The following is a 24,807-nucleotide window of genomic DNA, read 5'->3' as shown; positions in this document are numbered from 1 at the left end:
GATACCTAGGTAAACCGCTAACCTTTCGCCAAAACTGACCAACAGTAATTTAGTCGCAGCTTGGCAGAAATTAGGGTACATTTAGGGGCGATGGATATGATTTTCGTACTAGTATTCTTAAAGTATAATGTGCTTCGTAATTGATAGAAAATATTTGGCGATATGCATTAAAACATGATCTATATAGCTTAAATAGGAACGACCAGCCGTCTGCCTGACACTTGGCCCTGGCGCATTTGATCCAAGGCTGTGTTGATCCCACTCAAACCCCCTGGAACTGTTGAAATGGTGGGAAGTGATAATAAGCTCTTTTCTAGAGCTATTCCTAGCCAGAGCATCAGACATTTCCCAATTTCAGGCACCTCGTGGAAGATCTTCATGGGTACCGAATGGTAAACAATTCCTGGTACCTCTTTTTTCGGGAGCGCCGCCAAGGCAACGAGATGGGCTCTCTTTTCCGGACCCGCTTCGAGACATTGGGTGAGTTGGGTTGCAGTTTCTTTGCCAACGGTATCGATTCCAAATCGGAGGCTTCCCTGGGTGATGCCTCGAATAGTCACGACAGCCCTAGCGGGATCGTGGCAGTCAACGAGAAGACAGCCAGAGTTGGCTAGCCTTGCTCCGTGTCTCGCCACATCCACTACCAAGATGACTTTCAAGCCTGCAAGGCTAGCGATCTGGGACAAGAATAGCGCACTGGTGGACGATCCACCCCATATGGCGACCCAATCCCCTGTACAAGGTCTCTCGTGCTCGTCGATCGACTCCTGACACTCGGATCGAACATCAGCAGAGAAAGAGTCGGGCGGTAACGATTGCAGGACGTCGCATAGATCGTTACCTGTTAAGGCCGGGAACCGAAGGCCCAGACATACCCCCAGAGCCAAGGTGGCTGCCACATAGGCCACCCCCAGGGCAGCACCGTGTGTGACGGGAACATGGGAGGGCAATTTGCAAACTGTATGTTCTTGGGCGATAGCGTACTCTTGGTATGCTGCTTTTCGTTGATCACGGTAGTCTGTGGATGCACAGAGGACCTGGATGGCTTGTGAGCAAATGCATGTATTGTATAATAGACAACCTTCTTGTTCCGACTTACCACATCGCCTTCTATATAGGAAGATGCCCGAGGTGCCTTTATAATCACACCAGCGAAATCCCGACCAGCAATGTAAGGGAGAGAGGGAATCCCGAAGCCATAGTCACTGGCAGACATGTTAGTTTGGTCAGATAAACTCTATATATGGGCACATACACTGATTTCCAGTCAATCGGGTTTAGTCCGATGGCTTGGATCTTGATCATGAGCTCGTCGGGGTACGATAAGAGGGGAACTGGATGGGCTGGGGTTATAGTATATGGCTGGCGTAACCCTTGCAAGACAAGGGCAATCTGGGATCTTGGCAGTGAATCTTCCTTAGCTGTGCTAGAAATGGAAGAGATAGCAGGTGCAAGTCCCTGGGCGAGCTGGGAATGGATATAGGGCGATGTAGAGGTTATCATTGTGTTGGTTGGTATATAGTTCACGAGTAAACTAGATATGGAAAAGAACCTATGGAAAGAGGGAGTTTCGGCAAATAAATTCTATTAAACTTGACAAACGGAGTATTGTATCCTAAGTACTAAGTACCAAATACTAAATTCTAAATACTAGGATTTATCTTGCAGGCTGGGGCTAGGTTTGGGGAACTGCAATAAGACTTCGCTTGGGATGTCTGAGGTTTTTCGGGGATGCCAAGTCCGAAGCGAAATCTCTCGCTGCGAAAGTGCGAACATGCGAACATGCGGATGAAAAGAACATCTACATACATAAATGGCAGTGATAAGATCGAACCCTCGTTCGCTCCGATCATCACCTATCATGAATCACCACACCTGTGTTGCATAAGCTTATCTTTGGGGAAACGTAAGCAAATATAGTGCCAAGTGCTTAGGTACCCCCAGATAGGCTCACTTTCAGCTCCAGACAACTTACCCGAGTTCGCTTTCTCGCGATAAACATGCAAAAACCCATAGTCTCTGGATTGATGGAGTTGAACAACTCGACTGATATCGATCCCTGGGGTGGTATCCTCAATTGGGCTATCGATCGTCAGTGTCTCCCTATTGATCCCGCAATCGCCGGAAGTTCTAGCAGTCAACTCCCTACTACCCGTAAGACCATTGAGAAACCCAGGGCAGGGCGACGCGGGGGTAGAGTGTATACTGTGCGTTCCTTCAATCTCCCTCCCGCGTCCCCCCACACTCCCACAATGCATTTCTCTTCCCACGATCGGCCATCTTGCTTAACGCTATGATAGGGATGTTTCACCTGCCGCCAGCGAAAGATCAAGGTCTGTATCTTAAAATTTACCTTGGGGGACTCTACCTCTCTGACTCTAACTGTAGTGTGACGGACGACGGCCAACCTGTGCCAACTGCGAACGCTCACGGCGGCATGTCTGTCATGGATTTATTGTCGCGCCCGCGGCTACCACTGCGATAGCACAGATATTTGATAATAAGGCAAAGGCTGCCCCAGTACTTCATACTCAGAGAAGTGAGGCCGACCAACCGGCAGAGGCTTTCTTTGCCCCAAGTCCGCGTATCTCCATTGCATCAAGCCCGCTTGAGAGTGTAGAGACCAATGAGAACCTCAATCCACCCATCATTTCCTCACCAGGTGGCACTGGAATGTCTTCGCCTGAATCAATGGATAATTCTACCCACGGCCAGACTACTTTGCAAACCCCTCCGGGCTGGCCGTCGAATCGGGACGGGCCTGATGACCACGAAGTGCTCTTGATCAGGCACTATCGCGAGGTAGTTGGGCACATCATGATGCCAGCTATAGATTCACCACGAAACCCATGGCTCCAGATCTATTTGCCTTTGGCTCTCGCAAGATCACCAGATCGCACTACTCTCGCGTTACGCCACGCCATCCTTGCCGTCTCAGCTTTACACCGGGCCCAACCCAGTGGTTCAGAGCGACAGAGTCTACTAGTCCGGGCTAAAGTTTATGCGCTCGACGCTGCACAGTTGGTGGATAATTGTTTGAGTGACAGTGATGCGGAATACGCAGAGGCCCAGAAGCATGCCTTGTTGGCCTGCACATTGTCTCTAATCTCGAGTAACGTGTTCGCGTCTGATAGCAAGGGCTACCAAGAGCACCTTGATCTTGCTCACAGAGTGTTCACTATGACCGGCTCGAGTTGTTTTTGGAGGTCGAGCTTTCGCTCCAGCGTGCTTTATCAGATATACCGGTTCTACGAACTCCTAGTTACGACTACCCAAGGGCCGTTAGGCAGTGGACCTCAATATAATGAGTGCAGTCCAACAAAGTCTGCATCTCCCGATGAGGACGCTGATAATTTCTCCACTTTCTCTAGATCCTCGATGGAGTTCCAAGATCCCGAAAGGATAGCCATGTCGTCCCACTATGTTCTAGATACCTGCTTTGGCATCAGTCAGCGGACGATCTCATTACTCTATCGAACCGTTCGTGCCGACCGACAGATTGCTAAATGGGACCCGCGCGTTAGCATTGAGGAAAGCCTGGTCAAAGAATTCGAAGACGTTAGAGCACAGCTCTACGATATCACACTTGATTCTGAGGCGTTATCAAGGAGCGCCCTAAATGATGAGATAAACTTCTACGTACCCGATCCTAAACTGAAACTTCTCTGGTCATTCGGGGAAGATGCGGTTATCCCTACAGCTGTTCGCGACGAGCTGCTTGAGAGCCACCAATGGGCCTTTCATAATGCCGTCATTTTGTTTTTTGGGCGTTGCTTTGACTCACCACAATTCAGGCGCTCTGAGACGGACTATCCGGACAAAGGCAGGCCGAGATGGGCCAATTTGGAAACCCCTTTCCAAGATTATCAGAAATTCGTCGCTTTAACCTTCGATTCCCTCGAGACTATTCAATGTCTCACTCGGGGCCGATCGATCAGACCTGCCATCACACTATGGCCTGCCCTCGTTGCGGCTTGTGAGGCTGTGGATGTAGAATTGCGACACAGATGTCTCCAGTGGTTTCAGAATGCTTCGGCAAAGGGGATCGGCAACTTGTCTCGGGCAAGGGCTCTGGTTCTAGAGGTATGGAAGCGAACGGACCGCCACCTCGACACAGATGGGAGACTCCCTCCTTCGAGTCGTGGTCTGGGGTTTGTCGACTGGCGCGATGTCATGGCCGAGCTGAAAACTCCCATCATGCTGACATAGCCATGGAATCGTCTTTTCTTCAAAGTATTGTATATTTAATTACCGCCTTTTGGCGATGATGTCACGAATTTAGCAAGATATCAATAACATAAGTGCGTTTTCCAAGGAGAATAAGTCCAAGTGAACCAGTATGAAGGATTGGAGCGCACTATCACTTGAAATACCGAGAGACAAACATATATGTACTGCCAGGTCAGGAGTCAGGACTCATGGATCAAAGGACCAGCGAGTTACAGAAGAGAGTTGCTCGCGGTTGATATTGAAAAGCCCTGACCATCAGAATGCAGGCTAAGGCATTGACGTCGCCCGATGCGCCCTTGAAATTGTTATCTAGGACCCGCTTCACCCTCGGGCAAGCGAATATCTGCCGAGCCCGTGCAAATTTCTCGCTGGGCTTTAACATATAAATGCCCTCCTCGCTCGCGGCTCGCTGGGCTAATAAAAGTCTTCAGCAACTCGCCTTTTAAACCTAGAGATCCGATTTCTGCGTGGCAATGGCAGCACCCTCGACCTTCCTAGATGCGATGCACTACCGTCGAAGCATCTACCAGCTCAACAACACGTCCCCAATCTCAGACGACCAAATCGTGAGTATTGCCAACAGCGTTATTCAAGATGTGCCCTCTTCTTTCAACTCGCAGTCCACGCGGCTAGTCGTCCTCCTTCATGACGAGCATGTTCAATTTTGGAATATTGTCCTGGAATGCTTGAGGGCAATAGTCCCTGAAGGTGCGTTCCTCAAGACAGAGAAGCGCATAGCTGGCTTCAGAAACAGCTATGGCACGGTCTGTTTAAATTTCTTTCTTATTCTCCTATTCCCCTGTGTCCGCCCACCCCTACCATCAATGGGACAAGCTCGTAGCTAACGAATATCACAAGTGAAAGATCCTATTTTACGAGGACGAAGAGACCATCAAAGATCTCCAGGCAGAATATGAGCTCTATGCGGAGCGGTTCCCCCAGTGGGGCGAACACACCAGCGGCATGCATCAATATGCTCTGTGGGTAGCCTTGGAGGCCGAGGGCCTTGGGGCCAATATTCAACACTACAATCCGCTGGTCGACCAGCAGGCTGCGATCGCTTGGGAAATTCCCGAAAACTGGCAGCTCAAGGCGCAGTTGATCTTTGGTGGGTGTGAAAGCGCGGCGCGCGAGTCATTGCCTCCCAAGACGCAAAGACCTGTTGAAGCACGACTCTCTGTCCACGGCTCGAGGTCGGATGGCGTAGGCTCTGTCTAAGTAAAGTGCTATGTGGCTTAGGTATCCAATACATTATCATCAAGCTTATACAATTATTGTTCATTCGTTTACACTCCATATTATGTTTCTTCATGACCCGGTTATACAAGAGGGACCCACATACCTTGTTCGACACTGCACATTTCTCCTTCCTCCTATAATTGGAATGCAGAATTGAATTCATTCTTTTGTTTGAAATAACTGACCACTCAATGTCATCTTCAGAAGGCGGTACTGGTACCCTATAGACCCTAGTTCGGGTCCGAATTTGAGTTTGAGTTTGAGTTCGGCCCGAGAAAGTTCGGCTTGTCGCTCGATACGAAACTGAGACTAAAAAATCCCCATCAGTTCCCGTGCAAATAGAATACGATGTCATATCATTTATATATTTCTCCTACCAGTTTAAATTAGACCAAAAATGATGAGTGCCTTGATTTCGACGTCTAAGGGGCAAAATATGGCTCCCGTGTACAAAGTTGCAGTGATTCAAATGCACTCGGAGGTAGGCTATCACCTCGATTTCCCTTAACCTAGATACTTTTGCTGATTATCCCCATTTACAGACTCTTCAGGTGGAAGCGAACTTCAACAAGGCCACCAGTCTCATTCGGGCTGTGGCCAATCAGGGTGCTCAACTAGCAGTTCTCCCCGAGTATCATCTAACGGGATGGGCGCCCGAGGATCCGGATTTCAAGCCTGCATGCAGGTCCTGGAACATCTATCTAGATAAGTACTGCAAGCTAGCAAAAAAATGCAGCATCAACATCGTTCCCGGCACGCTCGTTGAACTTCACGACACGCGCAACGAATCCGAGAAGCTGCTGAACGCGGCATATTTTATCACCGACAAGGGAGACATTGTAGGGAAATATGTCAAAAAGAATCTCTGGGGCCCCGTGGAACGGGCTCACCTCACGGGCAGCGCGCGCGAGCCTCACCAAGTATTTGACACGCCGCTAGGCAAGGTTGGGCTATTGATATGCTGGGACCTGAGCTTTCCGGAGGCCTTCCGCGAGCTGATAGCACAGGGTGCAAAGTTGATCATCATGCCGTCATTCTGGCTACTCAACGAAACTAGCGAGGAAGGCAGAGTCGTGAATCCGATCGCCGAGAAGCTGTTCATCGACTCGCTCCTGACTGGTCGGTGCTTCGAGAATACATGTGGTGAGTCCTACACCAATCCTGGTTATTAGTCCTTCTGTTCTATATCTAATCGGTTTCGGCACAGGGATTATTTTTGCTAACGCTGGAGGTCCTCCCGCTCAGTCGTTTATCGGTCTCTCACAGGTTTGTGTTCCATTTGCTGGCCCGTTGGCACGGCTTGACTGGGCAGAGGGTATACTGGTGGTCGATCTGGATATGGGCATTATTGAAGAGGGGGAGAGTTCATACAAGATCCGGGCGGATCTTGCGCGAGAAGATTGGCATTATGATTATCGTCACACGCATGCTAAGTGAGACATTAGCTTCCAAGATACACATATAGATACAATAACCCACATGAACTTAATTAGAGTTACTTCCCTGCTACGTATATACTAAATACTAAATGGCCGATAAAGTGAAGCAAGGCATCAATGGGCACCGAGAGAGAGAACGGGGGATATACTCGCATTGCGTGAGACAGGGGCTTTGTACCTCGGTGATTGTGCACAGTTTCCTACATCTTGTTCAAGTATTGGTTTCTCGACTCCATTTTTTGAGCTGTACCTGCATCAGGTCTCTTTGTGCCTTGGACTGGAGATCTAAGGGTATACTACTAGTGACTCGACACATGATTGGTTCGCTGCGGTGCGGCCCGGGATCCTCTCCCCCGCAGATAAGCAGTACCCTATCATATAGCGCTCAGTGTCAATGGACATTTCAGGCTCGGGCGGTGATTGGCTGCTAAACATTGACATTCTCGCGCCGAACGAAATGGATCCACTTGAGTTCCCCCGATGTCTATAGGAGCGAGGACATGAAGAGCTCGCCTATTTCAAGAGATGCTTTACGATTTTGCTTTTAAAAGGCACGCAATTCCATGCTCAGTATTTCCAACACCCAATTCATTTCGACGCGCTAAAGTTCCCTGGCAGCAGAGACCACAGTCTAAAGTCCACTAACACTTATCATGCCTTCCGAGACCTCCAAGACCCTAGATATTGGCGTTTTCCTCCCTATTGTAAGTCAAGTGATAGACTGTACAATAAATTTTGTTCTCATTTTTTTCGCAGGGAAACGATGGATGGCTAATTTCCACCGCGGCCCCGCACTATAAACCCTCCTTCGGTTTGAACTGTAAAGTTGCGAAGCTCGCCGAGTCATATGGCTTCGACTTCGCCTTATCAATGATCAAGTTCAGAGGGTTCGGTGGGAAGACCGAGCACTGGGACTATAACCTGGAGTCTTTCACCCTTATGGCGGGCATCGCAGCCTGCACCTCCCGCATCAAACTGTTTGCTTCGACTGCCGTCCTTGCTCTACCTCCCGCTATCTGTGCTAGAATGGCAGTGACAATTGATGATATTGCCAACAGCACAGCGGAGGCCGAGCAATACAAGAACCGCTTTGGGGTCAACATGGTCACTGGGTGGCAAAGCGCAGAGTTTACCCAGATGGGCCTGTGGCCCGGAAACGAGTATTTCGGCTACCGATATGATTACGCCGAGGAATACGTGCGGATCATGAAAGAGCTATGGAAGAACGGCAAGTGCGACCTGGACGGCAAGTATTTCAAAATGGACGATTGCCGCCTGGAGCCTCGGCCAGCTGGGGAGATCAAGATCATTGCTGCCGGACAGAGTGACCGCGGCACTAAATTTGCGGCGGATTATGCGGACTACAACTTCACGCTTGGAAAGGGGATCAACGCCCCGACGGCATTCGCTGACTCGAACCAGCGTTTGGTTGATGCTGCCAAGGAGACGGGGAGGGATGTTGGGGCCATGGTAAGAATCCTGCTAGCTGATGCTCTCTTGTGGCATTGAGAGGGTTATAGTTAACAATGGATGATAGATTCTTATGATGCTTATTATGGACGAAACGGACGAGGCAGCTGAGGCAAAATGGAAGCTTTACTGTGACAACCTTGATGAGGAGGCTGTAGCCTGGGTTCATTCCCAGTCAAAGATGGACACAAAGGCAGACGCGCAAAGTATGGTCGCACGTTTTGTGGAAGGAGCGTCAGCGGGTCATCTGGTCAACCTGAATGGAGGCACCTTGGTGGGCAGTTACTCGAAGGTGGCAGGCCTGTTGGACGAAATTGCCGAAGTTGAGGGCGTTAAAGGTGTCATGCTGCAGTTTGATGAATTTTTGAGTGGGGTGGAACTGTTCGGAAAGTATGTGCAGCCTAAGATGAAAACGAGGGTAGGCAAAGATCCGCGGTCAAACGGTGTGTGATGTGAGGAATCATGTTGGTATATACATGTACTGTATTATTCCAATGAAAGCTTTCTCTCCATTAATTCAAACAATTGCAACACAAGCATGATGATCACACAAAAAATTTAAGTGACAGATTATGCTTTTCCCGCTATGCACGACTCAGGAAGAGGTCTTCTTAGTTTCAATTCGAAAGTATTAGTTAGTGGGTTTGTACATGCGCTATTCATATGTAATAATTGTGAATATTTTGACATTTTAGAATGTAAAAACTTGTATTATTAGGCTTTTTCTTCTTGTAAAGGTGCTACTATCAGCCATATCCAATTCACCTTTTCGAACACACGGAGGTCGTACGTACTGCAACCATGTGTTCAGAGCATCAACTTAGACTGGGGTTGGATTTCCCCTACTCTCAATCCCAGATACCAGCATGATCTCTCGATCCACAAAAGACGGACAGGGGTGTGCCATCCGATAGGGCTATTCTAGATGGAATACTTCGGGGTCGGCAACTTAAATGGCTTTCGGGGCGAAAATCGAGTACTCCGATCTCGCTTGAAAGCAGGGAAACACTAACTGCCAGGCTATTGCCAGGCTATTGCGAGTTAGGTATGGCCGTGTCTATCTCTGTCTATGCTAATGTGGAGAGCCTGCTGTCAACTGTCTTAGGTCCCCCTATCAAGGGGCTTGCCATTAACCCTTGGGGGATGTGGACCTCGCTTCGTGTTTCCCCTCCTAGATATCATTTTGAAATCAAAGCCACGCTTGACCTTCAGAAGCTGGCCACCATACCAATCAAGTGGGCTTGCATTGTCCAGATAAGGCTTTTCCAGGTTGTTCTCTAATGCTCGACTGAATGCCATGATAACGACTCGCGACCTGTGTAACATTACATTCATATAAGTTGACCATCCACAGCATTCTCCAACACGCCATCTCAATTTTGTTGTTTTCTACGATTCCTAGATTCTTCTCCACTCAACTGCTTCTAATTTAAAGCCCCATCGTCAACAAGGCACAATGCCGTCTGCAACCTCCGAGAAGGGCAACCACCTTGGCGCTATACTTGTTAAAGACAGCCCTAACAAGAGTGTTGGTCAGATGATTCAATCAGCTGATCACGAAGTTTTTTCTGAGTCCGCAGAGGTCGACTTTCGCACCGTGACCTGGCCTCGTGCCACTATAATCTTCCTCAAAACCGTCTTCGCTACCGGTGTGTTATCAATTCCAATTGCTATCTCGACCCTGGGGGCTATTGGAGGCAGTTTGAGTATCATCGGATGGGGCCTGCTTAATACCTACACCGGCATGATCCAGGGAGAGTTTCGACTCAACAATCCAAGCTGCCACAGTATCGCCGACATGGCTGGGGAAGTCGGTGGGATTATTGCGCAAGAGATCACTGGGGTGTTGTTCATTTTCGCATATCTCATTGCTACTGGATCCGGGATTGTTGGTGCTTCCATAGGCCTGGATGTCCTCTCCGGTCATACGGTGTGCAAAGTGTGGTGGTCATTTCTAGCGACTGTGATTATTGCAGCAGCAGCGTCGGTCCGGAAGTTCCAGCATATCGGCTGGCTCACCTGGGTAGGGTTCATCAGCATCTTCACTGCGGTATTCATTGTCTCAGTGGCTGTCACCACGCGGGACCGACCGGCAGCCGCCCCAGCTGTTGGCGCTTTTGATCTGGGATATCAAGCCCTGCCGTATCCTGTTCCCACTTTCGCGGCCGGCATGGCCGCTTCCTGTACGATCTTTGCGTCGTTTGCTGGAACTAGTGCCTTCCTTCCGGTGATCAGTGAAATGAAGAAGCCGCGCGATTACCGCAAAGCGCTCTTCGTGTGCATGGCATTTGTCATAGCTTCCTATCTCTCGCTCTCCTTGGTCATCTACAGGTGGTGCGGTACATGGGTGGCATCACCTTCGCTCGGCTCGGCGGGCCATACTGTGGAAATGGTTGCCTATGGAGTTGGGATTGCTGGGATCATTGTCAGCGCGTGCTTGTACCTGCATGTCACAGCCAAGTACTGTTTCGTTCGTCTTCTTCGGAACACAACGCACATCCAACGGAACACGATGACGCATTGGGCGACGTGGATTGGATTGATCATCGGACTGGCCGCAATATCCTTTATTCTAGCCGAAGCCATTCCAATCTTCAACTATCTCATCGCACTGGTGGGCAGTCTTTGTTATGCGCCTCTTGCGGTATCGCTGCCTGGATGGCTGTGGATAGCTGACCACAAATCTTGGATAAGGGGGTCTATGGCACAGCGAATGGCTTATGGGGCACATATGTTTCTTGTTCTGTTGGGCTTATTTATGCTCACTGGTGGGACTTATGGCGTGGTCGATGAGATTATCGTTGCGTATAGAAACGGCTCAATAGGTGGGTGGTTATCTCAACAACAGAAAGACGGAAATGTGCTACAACCATATCATTTGCTAATATCTCTTCTAGGGCGCGTTTTTGGGTGCAAGAGTACTTAAGGCTGGCAACAAATTTATAGTATCAAGAAACAAACACTGAATATGAAGGTTATATATTAATTACATGTTCCGTCTCTTTGTATACCTCGCGTCGCCCATCCCAGGAGATACCATTGCTGCATGACTACTAAACCAACTGACCATGTATCTTTCGGCAATCAGGCTGCTTCTGAAGTGTGAACCCCTCAACGTGACATGCATCAATTCCCTACGTGAGGATCGGACTTTCGAATCGACATCGATTCTCATTATCTAGTGGCTATCGTGGTGGAAACTGGTGCTATTCGAGGCTGATAGGCATAGACTAACTACGCTTCTGGATTTCTCCACTTACATCTTAGTCCACGCGAAGCTTTTTCAGCCTCACGATGAGGCTCATGTTTAGTTTTATCAATCTTGTATATTCGGAGATTAAAATATAAGTTTGAACTTGCAAACTGACTGGATGAAGAAAGGCCATGCCTTGGAAAGGCAAAGTAAGTAAAAGAGAGAAACACAGTAGAAAGAAACGATTGAAAAGATAATAAACCCACGGAGGATGCAACGGTTTGGGGATAAGGAATGTGAAACTTGGAAGCAACTAGGAAGGGAGTGAAGGCAAAAATAACACTGGATTACTTTGCCCCACATCATCAAGATCAGATGTTGCTCAGCGCGGAAATTCCCACCTTCAGCATACAGCAAGCGGTCACTAAGATTGGCAAAGATCAACACACCAACGGCACAGTCGATACTGACACCAACACTCCAGCCATAGTAGGTTTCAAAGACGGTTAGGTATGTCGCAAACAATAACATGGCCACACCAAGATTGAACGTAATGTAAAGAGAGATCAGAAAGAGAACGAGTGAGAGGATAAGGAAAGTGGCTGGACGAGTCACGGGATGAGCAGTAAGATGACTGATTGGGATCTGCTTGCCGCCCTTTACACGCAAATTTGGATTTCCTGCCTCTTTGCGCAAGCGGGTAGGTTTTTCCTTGAGAATTGTGGCGGCGCTTGTCTCATGCATAACTATGAAAGAGGTAACCGTAATGGTGCCGGCCTGGTAGCCTATGGTCAATGCTTGTACAGGGGACGAGGCGTGGAATGACTTACAAGCCTGAGAATGAGATAAAAAGTCCTTCTCCAGTTTATATTCTCAGTCACAGATCCTCCAACAATAGGCCCAAGAACCTAGTAGTCATGTTGGTCTCTTGATTCCAAGGCCTTTCTTTTAAATAGCATTGGATGAAGAACATACTGGCCCAAGAAGTGGCCCCGCAGCAAATAGAGCCATTGCTAGTCCCCTCTCATCCTTTGGAAGCAATTATATGACGGTCCCGCCGTCCGTTGACATGTAAGACGCAGCAAAAAGGCCGGTGTACAGGCGGAAGACAAAAAACTCCGCGACATGGGTACTTCGTGCATAACCAGCAGGAAATACAAGATATAGTATTGAGCTCACGCAAACAGGCACTTCTTCCGTCTACTTTGAAATTTTGAGCAAGAACTTCCTCACATTTTGAATTCTATGGACCGCAACAAGGTTCTGTATAGTCCTGAGCGCTCCCGAAAGATAGAAGCACGCCCAAATGCGATCCCTTTCATGACCAGCGAACAGTAATTTATGATTACACTGCTTGTCTTTGTTCATTCCAAGTCAAAGTTCCAGAATCCACTCGTTGTACAGTAGAAATGTCCCAGAAATAAATTTCAGGTTCCAGGATCGAAGTTCACTTTAATCTCAATTTCACTTTAATTTCAACTCCACTTGATCAAGATCGGGGTACATTGGTACATTGATGAGAGCCTCATGTTGATATGCCACGGCAGTGGCCTGGACTTGTTGGAGTGTTATAAACTCCTGTGTAGCTGGAGGATGACACCGTCGAGGCTTGCTACGATATCAGCTCGAAGTTTGCGATCCAGCGACAGCCATACCACCGAAGACCCCAGCATTAGCCACACTGACTGGCTGGCTTCAGCCGTGCTGAAGGATCGTACATTTCCCCCTTTTTCCACCGTACATACAGTTTCCACAGCACTCAGGGAACCCTGGCTCATCAACCACCACACATAATGCAAAGATCCCCCGGCCTGCGAGACAGTTGTTACAGCGTACGGACGCCTCACATCCTACCATATGGACAAAGACAGCCTCAACATTGTGGATATTTGACCCAATATCCTCATTCCAACGCTCAGGGTTAAGGCCCATAGTAGGCCGCACGACTGGCTCCCGCTTCTTCTCCTGGCTCATCATGAATTTGACAAACACAGATTTCACAAGATCTCCTTCTTTAGCAATAGACCAAGGCAGGCGTTTGATGTGCTTCGACCAAGGACCAGCGTTAGAGGTCCTATCTCCTGGCTTCAGAACCGGTAGGGTAGACGGGATACCGGGGATACTATGGAAATATATTCTTATTAGTCTGGATCTCATCATAGTTAATTAGATTGATACTCGTACGTGTCATTATCCATTTTGGCTGGATGGATTGAATGATATGGGTGATGAATGATGTGGGTGAATAGTAGAGAGGAAAGGAGGAATAGGAAGAAAAAAGAAAGGGAGTGGGATTAAAGTACTCCTACGCGAGAGGAAATATGATAAATAAAAACACGTTTATAGCACATCAATAGCAACGCATCAATAGCAACACATCAATAGCAACACATCAATAGCAACACATCAATAGCAACACATCAGTAGCAACAACCCGACTTGAATTAGAAACACGCCGAATCAATCGAGATCTACCGTCCCAAATTTGAATAAGTTACTCAAGCCGCTGTTATATCTATTAAGCCATCACCTAGCCGTGTTCCCTCGTTGACTTTCATATTACTTTAATTTAGTATAACCGGTGCTTTAGGGGGTATAACTTATAGCGGCTATAGTAATGGATAGGGGCAATTTACGCCGATCTTCAAGAAGCTATCTAAGATTACCTTAACTATTCTATCCAGCTGCCCTAACTCCACCGGCTAGTTCTAGTCCGGATTCAGAATTGCTAGTATTACCTAGCTATCTATTACATTTAGAGTAATAATATAGATTTTATCTAAGCTAGATATTAAAGAGAGGAACGCTCAAGGCAGTATGCTCTCTGGCATACGGGTCGATTCAGCAGCCGCAATTCAGCTCCCTACCTTCCATGGCCTTGCAAAGGCAACCGGGACAGGAAACCAAGGAGTCAAGCTGGAGAGGTGTAGGAGTGTGTATTGTCAATCTGTAAACTACTAACTACTTGTAACCTCTACTAGACCCGCGTTAGTTTAAGAGCTTCCCTCTTACCTATAAAAAAGTCGTCTCCCCTAATGTATACCGATTTACCTTCGGCCTCCCTAATACAGATAATATACTTGGTCTCCCTAAGCCAATGCAGTATAGCAAAAGTCATTGAAACCAAGATATGCCAAGGTCAAAGGCTTGTCTCAAGATGTCAGCTGAGTCTGTATCTAAACAGCCGTCCGTTGAATGGCATTTGCTAGGTCAGCGAAATACTCGTTCTGCGAGCCATCGGATATCGCTTGTGGCAAGAACTTGTGAGCCAAGTGTCAGTTCTCGGTCTCGGTACCTCCGATAAAAATAGCTAAGTTATCCTTGACACCCCAGAGATGGTGGTTCTCGTTGATCTTCTTGGTCATGTAGACCGAAATCAATCAATCAATCAATCAAAGTTCAATTAACCTGTTGCAGCCTAACTAGTTGCGTATGACTATGCAGGCGCTTCTTCCAACTGAAGTAAGAACTCGAGGCCAAACGCCGAGTATTAGAGAGTATACAGATGCCGATCAGAAAGAGTGTGGAATCAGCCAATTCCTGTAACCCGTGAATCCCGTAAACCCAAACCCATACATAAGAAAATAATTAATGATTGCCGTGGAGTGCACCTTCCACCTTCTAACTCCCACTTCTCGTTTCTCACTCTCCCCTCCTCCACAACCTCCGTTCTCCCCCCTGCCTCAGTTTCAATCGGTGGCGATGTTTTTGGTGGCCAGTTCATCGGCATGATTGTCATCCCTGGCTAAGTTTCTCGCTCTACAGCTTTATTTTCGTCATTGGCTAATACCCATCGTCTTCTATACCTAGATCTATTGCCGTAAGGCCTATCAGTTCGTCGTCGTCGTCCTTAATCTCAACGTGTCGAAATTGCTGGAGGAGACCTGTTTGGTGCATAAATTTGACCACGTAGCGGGTGGCCTACGGGTTCGAAATGATCTTGTCGTAATCCATCTCAATGCCGAGATCGTACAACTGGTCCCACAATTTCGTGCGCGGGATGATATATCGCGGGTACTCCATCCCCCATTTGTATGACTAAGCAAGGCAAAAAAAGCAAACAAAGAACGATCATCAAGCATGTGATAGCATGTGATAGTGACACGACTTGTTGTTGTTATATACGTCACACATGAATTGGAGGGGTATTTGTTAGCCAGAATGGATGAAATGCAAGATCTCCGATATTGAAGCCATGAAACCAGACAAAATAACCCATCAAAAGTTGGATATAGAGCATGGCGGCCAACGGAGTTGCCTCTAGTGTTCTAGTTATGGTGGCCACGTGTCTACAAAATAGGCTGGTGCAGGGCATGCAGCCCTAATTGATCTACGCTTCTTTCTAGGCTTTTTGTACTAGATTCGACGGCACAAAGCACTATGCATGATGCATGGCTCGGCTTTCTATTGAACTTTGTAGTTTTTACTACAAAATGCACCACTACCTAAAACATCAATCTATAGAACCGCATCAAATAAACACCCACCTCGCGTAGTCACGAATACTTGAATTTGGTAAAGATGCCAGCTACATACAACAGTCTATGCCTGTGGGATTCACCCACCCACTTTTTCCTGTGGCGTAGGGATTGGCCTAATATTCCCCAATTAGTCTTCGCCCTTAGTATTGAACCTGTATGTGGTATTATATCTAATTTGTCGAATCTCTCGAATTGCTCTCTTTCTATATTATATAAGCCCCTGGATTTGCTAATTTATTGTATGACAGACACATACTTAGGTGGTTAGTCATACTCTTGAAGACCTGCTATATTTTAAATTGAGAGTTAAGAGCACTATTGTTTAAATATTAAATTGGTTTCAATCTGTACACAATACTGAATTATATACTACGCTATTCATGAGCTAAAAAAGCCCGAGTGGAGGTGGGTGAATCCCACAGGTATAGACTGTTGTAGTTAGTAGTGCTTTATTAATTTAGGAATTGATGTGATGTACAACATAATTTAAAATTTTGATAAGAGTGACTAGAACAGTGGGAAACAACTGGAGCTACCGGTTTAATGACACCTACGGCCCGAGATTTATGTAACGCTGGGTTTCATCGGTCCAACGGGGGAAGCCGCCACAATGGGTCCTGGGTTGGTTCCTGGGTAGGGATCTTCGACACATTTATGGGTCTTGTAACAGTCTAATTATAGGTAACTTGAACAAGGAGTTGTTCTCACACTATTCACTAGGTTAGGTGCTCGGGTACACGTCATTATAAAATTCAATACGTATCGCTGCTCTAATAATGAGCCTAGAAAGTAGGTACTGAAGTACAACGTATGTGCATTGTGAACTCTCGGGTCGCCTAACACTATCACTAGCCCCGCCACGTACATAGGTGGGTACAGCGAAACCCACCTTTTTGCAAACGAGACTGTAAATCTGTCAACTCCATAATTTCGATGAATTTGCGCTCCCGGACTGATTTACTTAGACAATACAGAATTAAAGCCCGAGAGGTCCCGAGGTCCCGAGGTCCCAAAATAGGGTTATATAATGCATATATGACACCTGTTGATGCCATTTCTGTGCAGAGATAACCCTACCAAGACTTCTCGCCAATCTAGAAACCCCCTTGATTTCGAAGCATTTGGTCTCCGACGATCTTTCAGGTTGAACGGGATTTGATGTGCATACAACATACGCGTGGGCTTCGTACGACTTGCTACCACTTTCCCAATTGGTAATCCCCGGGGGGTGACGCTAGTAAATACATGTATTTCTACACCTGTCGAACATATGTAGTTAGTACCTCGTATACTCTAGTTTGTATTTATGCTACCCCACTATATATTACGATAATAGGGTTAATAGTTTTTAAGTTTACCGGCACGCAAAAACCTTGGAAAGTTCCCCACTTCTTGATAACAACGGAAAATCCCCATTTTCCGAATTAGCGTGCCACAATACTGAAACCTCGCAGTTTCGCAGAGAGACTACATGTATTGACTGAAGAGAGTATTTCCTTCAGTGACATCAATCTTGATCAAAATTCTACTTAATCTGCTTTAGTAACGAGACTAGTCATAATATATGTGTGAGTGCATGTGCATTCTATAAACTTTTTCTATAAGCATATCTACCATACATCCATGGAGACGAAATGTACAATCTCCATTGGGTGGGAATTTGTATCAGCTAGAGTCCACTAAGACTAGGAGGTGTTTGGGAATCTAAAGGCTATACTCCCTCACCAACTTCTCCGCACAGATTGCACCAGTGACATACGCAACGGCCTGCACATGCGCATTCACCAACACCGGCACAACCGACATATCCGCCACACGCAGATTCTCAATACCTGCCACCCTGAAATCCGGATTCACAACTGCGTCTACATCGTCTTTCGTGCCCATCTTCACTGTTCCCGTCATGTGCCAGCTCGACGAGATGTTCTGCCGCCAGTACTCGAGTAGTTCCTCATCTGAGTCGCCCTTTGGCATTGCCAGCTCCGCCACATTGTCCTTGGTGTAGGATTCGTGCTTAGCGACGCGGAACGAGTCGCGCAAGGCTTCGATCGCGAGGCGGCGGTCGAACGGGTGGGCCAGGAACTTGGGGTTGAAGGAGAGCGGAGAGTCAGGATCTGAAGATTGCAATGTGACTTCTCCACGAGTCTGGGCATTGAACAAGAAGACGAGCAGACAGGAGTAGTTCAACGCCTCGGTCGGGAAATCCGGGATGACCCAGTGAACGGGGAAATGCGTGAGGACCTCGTAGTGTGGCACGGTTTCCTGTAGAAGATACTTCTGTTCATCTGTTGGAAGGGCCTTGAATTCTGGCGTGGAAATAAGCTGCTCGGTCAACTTGAACCAACCGATGCCCAACTCGCAGGCAAATTTCGCCCAAGGGCCTGTCCCGTCTTCTTCCCATTGCTTTTGCGCAGCCTCCATGGCGGCTTTATCCCCATAAAAGGATTTCCTGTCTGTGCTGGTTGCTGTGCGAGTATTCACCATCGGCACGAAGCAATGGTCGCGGAGCCCCTGGCCGATGGCGGGTACATCGTGGACGACAGGGATATTGTATTGCTGGAGTTGGGAAGCGGGGCCTATGCCTGAGTGCATCAGGATACGGGGGTCGTTCAGCGAGCCGGCAGATAGAATGACTTCCTTGGAAGCGTAATCTGTTCACAACTATTAGTATATGACTGACACGCTGGAGGGGTATATTGCGTCTTCACATTTATTTCCGTTCGACTCAACGCCCACAGCCTTTTTTCCCTCTAGGAGGACACGCTGTACAGGGGCCCCAGTAATAATAGTCAAATTATCCAGTTTCTCCTTGACCAAATCACCTGCTGTCGAGCGCAATCCCTTGTGCGCCGAGCTAATCAGCACCGACATACCAATCGGATTTCCAGAATTATGATCGGGGTTCAACGGAAACCCGGCCTGCTCGAAGACATCCAGGAGGTCTGTTAAATCCCGCTCCCATTCCCGCGCAAAGCCTACATGCAACGGGCCCTCACTTCCATGGTTCTCCATCTTCGGATCCACATACTTTCTATCTATGCCCTCTGGGATCTCCGCATGGAACGTCTCGAGATCTTTGAACTTTTGCTGAACTCCTTCCCATGCAAAAGTCTCATCGCCAACAATTCTCGCCCACTCCTGGTAATCGTCGCGCGCGCCAACACTGTACACGCCGAAATTGATGGAGCTTGAGCCGCCCATGCACCGCCCGCGACTGTAGTCAATCTCACGGTTGTTGCAGTCCACCTGCGGGGTAGTCTTGAATCCCCAGTTCATTGACTGGTCCTGGAAGGTGAGCCATCGCTGGCCATCAACTCGAAGGCTGCGATCTTCCTTGTTCTCGCCTGCTTCAAGGAGGAGGACGCGTGGCTTGGTGGTCGAATGAGCGAGGCCGGCGGCAAGTGCGCAGCCGGACGGGCCACCTACCAGACGTGTTAGGGGTTCGTGGCAACAAAGTTATGGCTGAATCAATACTACTCACTCCCGACGACAATAAAATCAAAGGTAGACATAGTGTGTAATGACTTGGATGAGACGGTGCGGGAGTCGGATGGGAGTGAAATCTCCAAAAAAGAAAAATACAAGCAACAATAAATAAACTTGTTTTGGAAATTATTGGGCGGGAAGGAAGAATAAATAAATACATGATTTTCACCGGAGAACAGTGGAGATACCGATAGGGGGACCCTATTCCCAAAGTAGTATATCGAGGAAATCCAAGTCTCTTGAAGCTCTACTTTGTATAACGTGCTGAACAAGTTGCAGCATGAATTAACCAATAATCAGTTGGCTCGTAACATATCAACAGTCTCGCAGCGATGACCGAGGGTACCTCCCGTGTCGGGCACACGGATCGTCGGCCCCGCGCCAATAACAGGGCTCGGCCCCTCTTAGGCGGAGTGGATCCAGTGGATTCAGTGGGGTAGAGTGGGACAGAGTGGGGTTGATGCAAAATTTACATGGATGATCTTCCAGGGGTTGACCATTCGCGCTACGTAGTTAGCCTGACAAGCTAGTTGGATAACATTACATGGCACTCCGTACGGAGTAAATCTTTACGTTCTGGGGATTCCCGGCGGGTCGGTATGGCTAGAGCCTTCCTTTTTAATTCCTTTCAACTCCCGCTTTCATCTTCCATGGTCTTTTTGCCCTCTGTCTTGCTTCCAAATAATGACCGGTAACGCCGAGGCATGGACCCTGTTGTCCTTAGCTCTGGTCACAATCTCAGTGCGTGTCGGAGTACGATGGAAGCTCGTGGGGCCAGCCAATTTCCAACTTGATGATTATCTTATGCCATTGGCGGGAGTATGTTACCTGTCCTGTGAACACCATTGAAAGGAGGTACAATTAACATAATGCTGTTTTCCAGATATTCTTTGTACTTGAAACGGTAGCGGCGTACCTGGTCGGTGCCAAATTCGGGGGCCTGACTAACAGCTATATGACACCTGAGCAGCGAGCAGCGCTCGACCCCAATTCGAAGGAGTGGTCTCATCGTGTTGCTGGGTCCAAAGTCCAGATTATTGGATGGTCATTATACGTGGCTATTCTTTGGCTGGTCAAATTCAGCTTAGCAGTCTTCTACTCTCGATTAACGTACGCTTCACACATCAACTTGGATATCTGAACCAATACGCTAAATATATAACAGGACTGGGCTCCAACACCTCCCCACGCGAGTTCGGGTGGGATATATTATTTTAGGTGTGACATACATCGCCACGGCATTGTCTCTCCTACTATCATGCCAGCCCTTCCATGCATTTTGGCAGATCAATCCTGACCCCGGCAGTGAGCACCTCCTCCATCAGAGATAATGGCCTTCTTATCTTACTATATTTGCACAGATATCTGTCAGCCAAGCAACTCACGCGTTTATGTTTTTGTCGTCGTGATACTCAACGTTCTCACGGATATATACCTTCTCTCAATTCCGCTCCCCCTTCTCTGGACTGTTAACCTCAATCTGAAACGAAAGATTCCCCTCATGGTTCTCTTCTCTGGCGCCACATTCGTTATGATAGCGGGTGTTATTCGGGCCGCTACGATTATGAGAGTACGTCCCATTCAATAATAAAACCTATATACAGAAATACTCATGTCTATCACTTGCCATATATCTGACACATACTATAGTCCAGCCCCGATGGAGCCGAAGCCGGCTCAAAATGGGCCTGTCGTGAGACTTTTGTCTCAATTGTTGTCTCCAACCTGCCCATCATCCAACCACTTATCCGCAAGGGCTTCAAGAAGATCGGTCTATCCCATGTCTTCAGTTCCTCTGGGAAAACATCAGGAAACCCATACCAGCTCTCTAGCCGAGGTTTAAAGACCTTGACAACCCGCGGTGAAGGCGATACCAAGAAGAGCAAGACGAACGCTGCTGCACCGACGCATATGCAGACTTCTGCATGGGGCAGTGATGAGCATATCCTCGCTCAATCGGAGCCGTCTTCGAAGGATATTACTGTTGTCTCGGAGACTGTCGTGCGCAGTGAGCCATGGACCCTCGAGGAGGGTTCCGGTGTGGGTACTTCCACGACGCCCCCCAAGGAGTGGGGAAGTCAGTTGTCGCATCGATGACAACGACATATATCACATGAGATGTTGTAGTTTTATCATTTGATGCGTTAGGCCCTTGATGAATATAGGGTTATATGGGCTAAGGTGTATATAATTTTTTATGGGGTGTATCTTTGTGCATATTGGATGATATCCGAGGACATTGGCATTAATGGCGTTTTCCCCTCTTTCTTTCGCCCTTTCTTTCTCCCTATGCCTTTTGTGCATATCTTTTTTTTACCTATAGAAATACCGATTTTTCATGACCACCGTGTGTCTTCAACTACATATTTCCTTAGTGCGAAAGATATTAAGATATAAATATTACAAACCACACCATCTCATTAACACATGCTTGGCTTTTCACACAGGACATAGATATCACCCCCAATCTTCTATCACTGGTCCACAAAATCGGTGGCATGCTTCTTAAACAAAGTACTAGAATCCACAATCTCTCCAGTAGAAGATCTCACGAAATCAACCTGCAAGTGCTGCTCATCCAAAAACCTAAGCGTACTGTAGCTAAAGTCATCGGCATACGCAAACTCGGTATAAGCAGGCTTACTGCCAATGGAGCTCAAACCCTCAATGTTACCCGGGCCACCAGCAATGATGTACATGGGCGCCTTAGGGTCTTCCATGCCGTTGGAATCAGCGGTACCATTAACAACAGGCGCAAATCGCTGCGAGTTGTGCACATGGCCGAAAACACCAAGATCAACGCCGTACTGGTAGAACAGACCCTCAAACGCCTCTTGACAGGGACTGCAGATGTTCGACGATCCTCCAGTTGAGTACCACGGTCTGTGCCCGGTGACAATTAACCAGGGGGTAACACTCCGATCGACGGAAGCGAGATCAGCCTTGAGGAAATCAAGCTGCTGGTTTGGAGTGCCAAATGGCCCACCGTTCAGGCCGGCGGAGCCATCTTTGCCGCTTGGTGCGTTGGGGAAATCTGTTTCGGTGTTGATCATTACGACGTGGGACATGCCGTATTCGAACGAATACCAAAAGGGCGGGTTTGAAAGGTTGCGGGCCGTGCGAGCCAGGGTTTGAGCAGTTGTATTGGTTGACGAGGAAACAAAAGCCTGCGGCATGGTCTTCTCGTAACGGTGCATGAACTCAGTGAAGTTGTTTTGACCTTTGGGGCAGAGGCCGTTCAGCAATGGAATCTCTGAGCAGTCTGCTTCGTGGTTTCCGGGGCTGGCCATGTAGGGCTTGCGGCCTGCGATTGGTGCGAGTTGGTCGTAGAATTGTTCGATAATGGCCTCGTAGGCTTCTTTGCCATCGAACAAGTTTGCGAACTTGAGATACCAGTCGTCGGCATAACCGAAGTCTCCTGGGTGGATGACAAGCTCGTAGTCGTCGATCGTTTTCGCGAGGCGACCAATTGTGGTGTGGTTTAGTTCTGGCTCAACGACTGGGATGGTGTCCTTCTTTGCGCTTTTGGATGTGAAGCCGTTTTTGCCGTAGACACCTAAATCAATGACCACATCCATGTTGAAGGGGGTTTTATCGCCGGGCGTGCGGGGGCTGAGAAAATGGTTGACGGTCGAGTTGGTGGACTCGATCTTATAGTAGTAGGTTGTCGCAGGTGTCAGACCTGTTAGAACGGCGACATTCGACCACGTCCGGGAGGGGTCATAGGTGGTCGACAAAGATGAGCACGCTTTGGTATTGAGGTTGTTTTCTGACAAGCCATAGCTCACACAACTCTGTTCCAGCTGTCCGTAGGTGTTCCAAGCAACGGACACAGCTAGAAACGAGGCAAGTCAGTCCTCATTCATTCAAGTTCACTATATCTGGCATCCTTCTCACCATCAGGTCCATAGACTGACAATCGCTGCTGGAATGGTGTAGTCAAATCCGTCGGAATCTGAGGATATTTGACACCAGCAAAGGCACAACTAGCCACAAAGGGCAGCAATTTGAGGGACGAAATTCCACCCATGACCAAATAATGTAATTTTTTTCACAAAATCTGAGCTCTTAGGACTCACAAACACTTTATGCTTCGGATCTATATATAATTTCGCGCCTCGGCGCAAGTACCGTAAACATAAAATATTTACGGGTGATGGGATGTAATCGGAGCCAATCATGCCCGACATGCAAGGCACGTCGCGCATTCTGCAGATCGTTTTTATGCATTGTCACCTTGATCCACGAGTTTCGTTCTGCACAAAGATCCGCTACAGCGGTTTAGGATTAGTGAAAATATACTAGAGAGCGAAAATTCGGAGATAGTTCAACTTTCGGCGACGGGAGGATTAGATTTCGGAGGTAATTTATTGGCCGACCCAGTTTGATGTGCACGTGTAACAACATGATGGATCGGTTGGTTTTCCAAATATGGTCAAATTACTTCATTTGCGCATGTGATTGCTGGTTATTAATTGCTGAAGAAATGTATATTTCTTCTACTTAATAAGTGATGCACATGGTGTCGACTGCGTTGCAAAGAGAAAAAAAAACAGAAGAAAAAAAAAAGTGAAAAGTCATTGAAATTGAAATTGACGATCACTGGTGGTAGTACTCGGTGTCGTATGAATAGGGAGTACGAAGTACCAACCCAATTCGGGCCGAAAATGATACTGATCTGATTTTTATGCTTACACCCTTGCCTCGTGTAGCGGCTTGATATTGTTAAGCCTTGCCATACTATTCCTGAAGAACTTACTGGAATGCACACCTAGCTAGATAAAATGCTGGATCCCAACTCTATCCCCGACCGTACACATCCCTCCTGGGAGTATATATAAACTCAGAGGGCCAAATAAAGGCCTGATATGGAGTGGATTTTGATTTATGGGTTAATAGTCTATCTATATGATTAATTTAGTTTATCGGAAAGGGAAGAGGGAAGATAAAGAAACAGAGAGAGAGAGAGAAGTCCAGATTCTACCCGCATAAACAAACACGTGCAACTATTTCCTTGCCTGACAGACCAGGCAGCAACACACATCGACACGTGACTACATGCCAAGCCTTTGTAGACTCGCGGAAAACAAACAACAAAAGCAAGGTCTAATCTCAGATTAGAAGGTCCCAGGCAACTCAACCAATGGGCCCTCAAGCATTGATCGCACCATATTAAGGAAGAAGATTTGCAACGTCCGAATCAGGTTGTCTATTTATTTAGACTGAATATTTGGCTTTAGAGGTTGGGATACCTGAGATACCTAAGAGG

The 24,807-nt window shown here is 47.6% G+C and overlaps 10 protein-coding genes across 10 annotated transcripts; 6 read left to right on the top strand and 4 right to left on the bottom strand.

The window, feature by feature from the left end:
- Nucleotides 1-188: 188 nt before the first annotated feature.
- Nucleotides 189-1,503, bottom strand: PEX2_084090 (zinc-binding alcohol dehydrogenase family protein; the record flags this gene model as incomplete). Its single annotated transcript, XM_016745679.1, has 3 exons — nucleotides 189-1,037; nucleotides 1,100-1,205; nucleotides 1,256-1,503. 3 exons carry the CDS (start codon nucleotides 1,501-1,503, stop codon nucleotides 189-191), a joined length of 1,203 nt encoding a protein of 400 aa, XP_016595411.1.
- A 497-nt stretch (nucleotides 1,504-2,000) lies between these two features.
- On the top strand, nucleotides 2,001-4,209 carry PEX2_084080 (Zn(II)2Cys6 transcription factor; the record flags this gene model as incomplete). The annotated part of the gene is made up of 3 exons (XM_016745678.1): nucleotides 2,001-2,207; nucleotides 2,301-2,333; nucleotides 2,389-4,209. 3 exons carry the CDS (start codon nucleotides 2,001-2,003, stop codon nucleotides 4,207-4,209), a joined length of 2,061 nt encoding a protein of 686 aa, XP_016595410.1.
- A 494-nt stretch (nucleotides 4,210-4,703) lies between these two features.
- Nucleotides 4,704-5,448, top strand: PEX2_084070 (nitroreductase family protein; the record flags this gene model as incomplete). Its single annotated transcript, XM_016745677.1, has 2 exons — nucleotides 4,704-4,994; nucleotides 5,095-5,448. The coding sequence occupies 2 exons, from the start codon at nucleotides 4,704-4,706 to the stop codon at nucleotides 5,446-5,448; spliced, it is 645 nt and encodes a 214-aa protein (XP_016595409.1).
- Nucleotides 5,449-5,866: 418 nt separating this feature from the next.
- On the top strand, nucleotides 5,867-6,906 carry PEX2_084060 (carbon-nitrogen hydrolase family protein; the record flags this gene model as incomplete). The annotated part of the gene is made up of 3 exons (XM_016745676.1): nucleotides 5,867-5,950; nucleotides 6,012-6,612; nucleotides 6,677-6,906. The coding sequence occupies 3 exons, from the start codon at nucleotides 5,867-5,869 to the stop codon at nucleotides 6,904-6,906; spliced, it is 915 nt and encodes a 304-aa protein (XP_016595408.1).
- A 655-nt stretch (nucleotides 6,907-7,561) lies between these two features.
- On the top strand, nucleotides 7,562-8,829 carry PEX2_084050 (Pyrimidine monooxygenase RutA; the record flags this gene model as incomplete). The annotated part of the gene is made up of 3 exons (XM_016745675.1): nucleotides 7,562-7,612; nucleotides 7,665-8,378; nucleotides 8,446-8,829. The coding sequence occupies 3 exons, from the start codon at nucleotides 7,562-7,564 to the stop codon at nucleotides 8,827-8,829; spliced, it is 1,149 nt and encodes a 382-aa protein (XP_016595407.1).
- Nucleotides 8,830-9,834: 1,005 nt separating this feature from the next.
- Nucleotides 9,835-11,304, top strand: PEX2_084040 (Amino acid transporter, transmembrane; the record flags this gene model as incomplete). Its single annotated transcript, XM_016745674.1, has 1 exon — nucleotides 9,835-11,304. One exon carries the CDS (start codon nucleotides 9,835-9,837, stop codon nucleotides 11,302-11,304), a length of 1,470 nt encoding a protein of 489 aa, XP_016595406.1.
- Nucleotides 11,305-13,035: 1,731 nt separating this feature from the next.
- Nucleotides 13,036-13,769, bottom strand: PEX2_084030 (uncharacterized protein; the record flags this gene model as incomplete). Its single annotated transcript, XM_016745673.1, has 4 exons — nucleotides 13,036-13,122; nucleotides 13,317-13,382; nucleotides 13,426-13,693; nucleotides 13,756-13,769. The coding sequence occupies 4 exons, from the start codon at nucleotides 13,767-13,769 to the stop codon at nucleotides 13,036-13,038; spliced, it is 435 nt and encodes a 144-aa protein (XP_016595405.1).
- A 3,987-nt stretch (nucleotides 13,770-17,756) lies between these two features.
- PEX2_084020 (GMC family oxidoreductase) lies at nucleotides 17,757-19,564 on the bottom strand (the record flags this gene model as incomplete). Its single annotated transcript, XM_016745672.1, has 3 exons — nucleotides 17,757-18,703; nucleotides 18,926-19,474; nucleotides 19,534-19,564. 3 exons carry the CDS (start codon nucleotides 19,562-19,564, stop codon nucleotides 17,757-17,759), a joined length of 1,527 nt encoding a protein of 508 aa, XP_016595404.1.
- Nucleotides 19,565-20,222: 658 nt separating this feature from the next.
- PEX2_084010 (uncharacterized protein) lies at nucleotides 20,223-21,635 on the top strand (the record flags this gene model as incomplete). The annotated part of the gene is made up of 5 exons (XM_016745671.1): nucleotides 20,223-20,357; nucleotides 20,422-20,648; nucleotides 20,704-20,843; nucleotides 20,900-21,108; nucleotides 21,189-21,635. 5 exons carry the CDS (start codon nucleotides 20,223-20,225, stop codon nucleotides 21,633-21,635), a joined length of 1,158 nt encoding a protein of 385 aa, XP_016595403.1.
- Nucleotides 21,636-22,012: 377 nt separating this feature from the next.
- On the bottom strand, nucleotides 22,013-23,568 carry PEX2_084000 (purple acid phosphatase family protein; the record flags this gene model as incomplete). The annotated part of the gene is made up of 2 exons (XM_016745670.1): nucleotides 22,013-23,373; nucleotides 23,436-23,568. The coding sequence occupies 2 exons, from the start codon at nucleotides 23,566-23,568 to the stop codon at nucleotides 22,013-22,015; spliced, it is 1,494 nt and encodes a 497-aa protein (XP_016595402.1).
- Between the last annotated feature and the right edge of the window lie 1,239 nt (nucleotides 23,569-24,807).

The sequence above is a fragment of the Penicillium expansum genome (genome assembly GCF_000769745.1).
Source record: "Penicillium expansum strain MD-8 chromosome Unknown contig277, whole genome shotgun sequence".
Lineage (NCBI taxonomy): Eukaryota > Fungi > Ascomycota > Eurotiomycetes > Eurotiales > Aspergillaceae > Penicillium > Penicillium expansum.
Note: the sequence above shows the minus strand (reverse complement) of the source record. Positions and strands in the feature narration are given on the sequence as shown.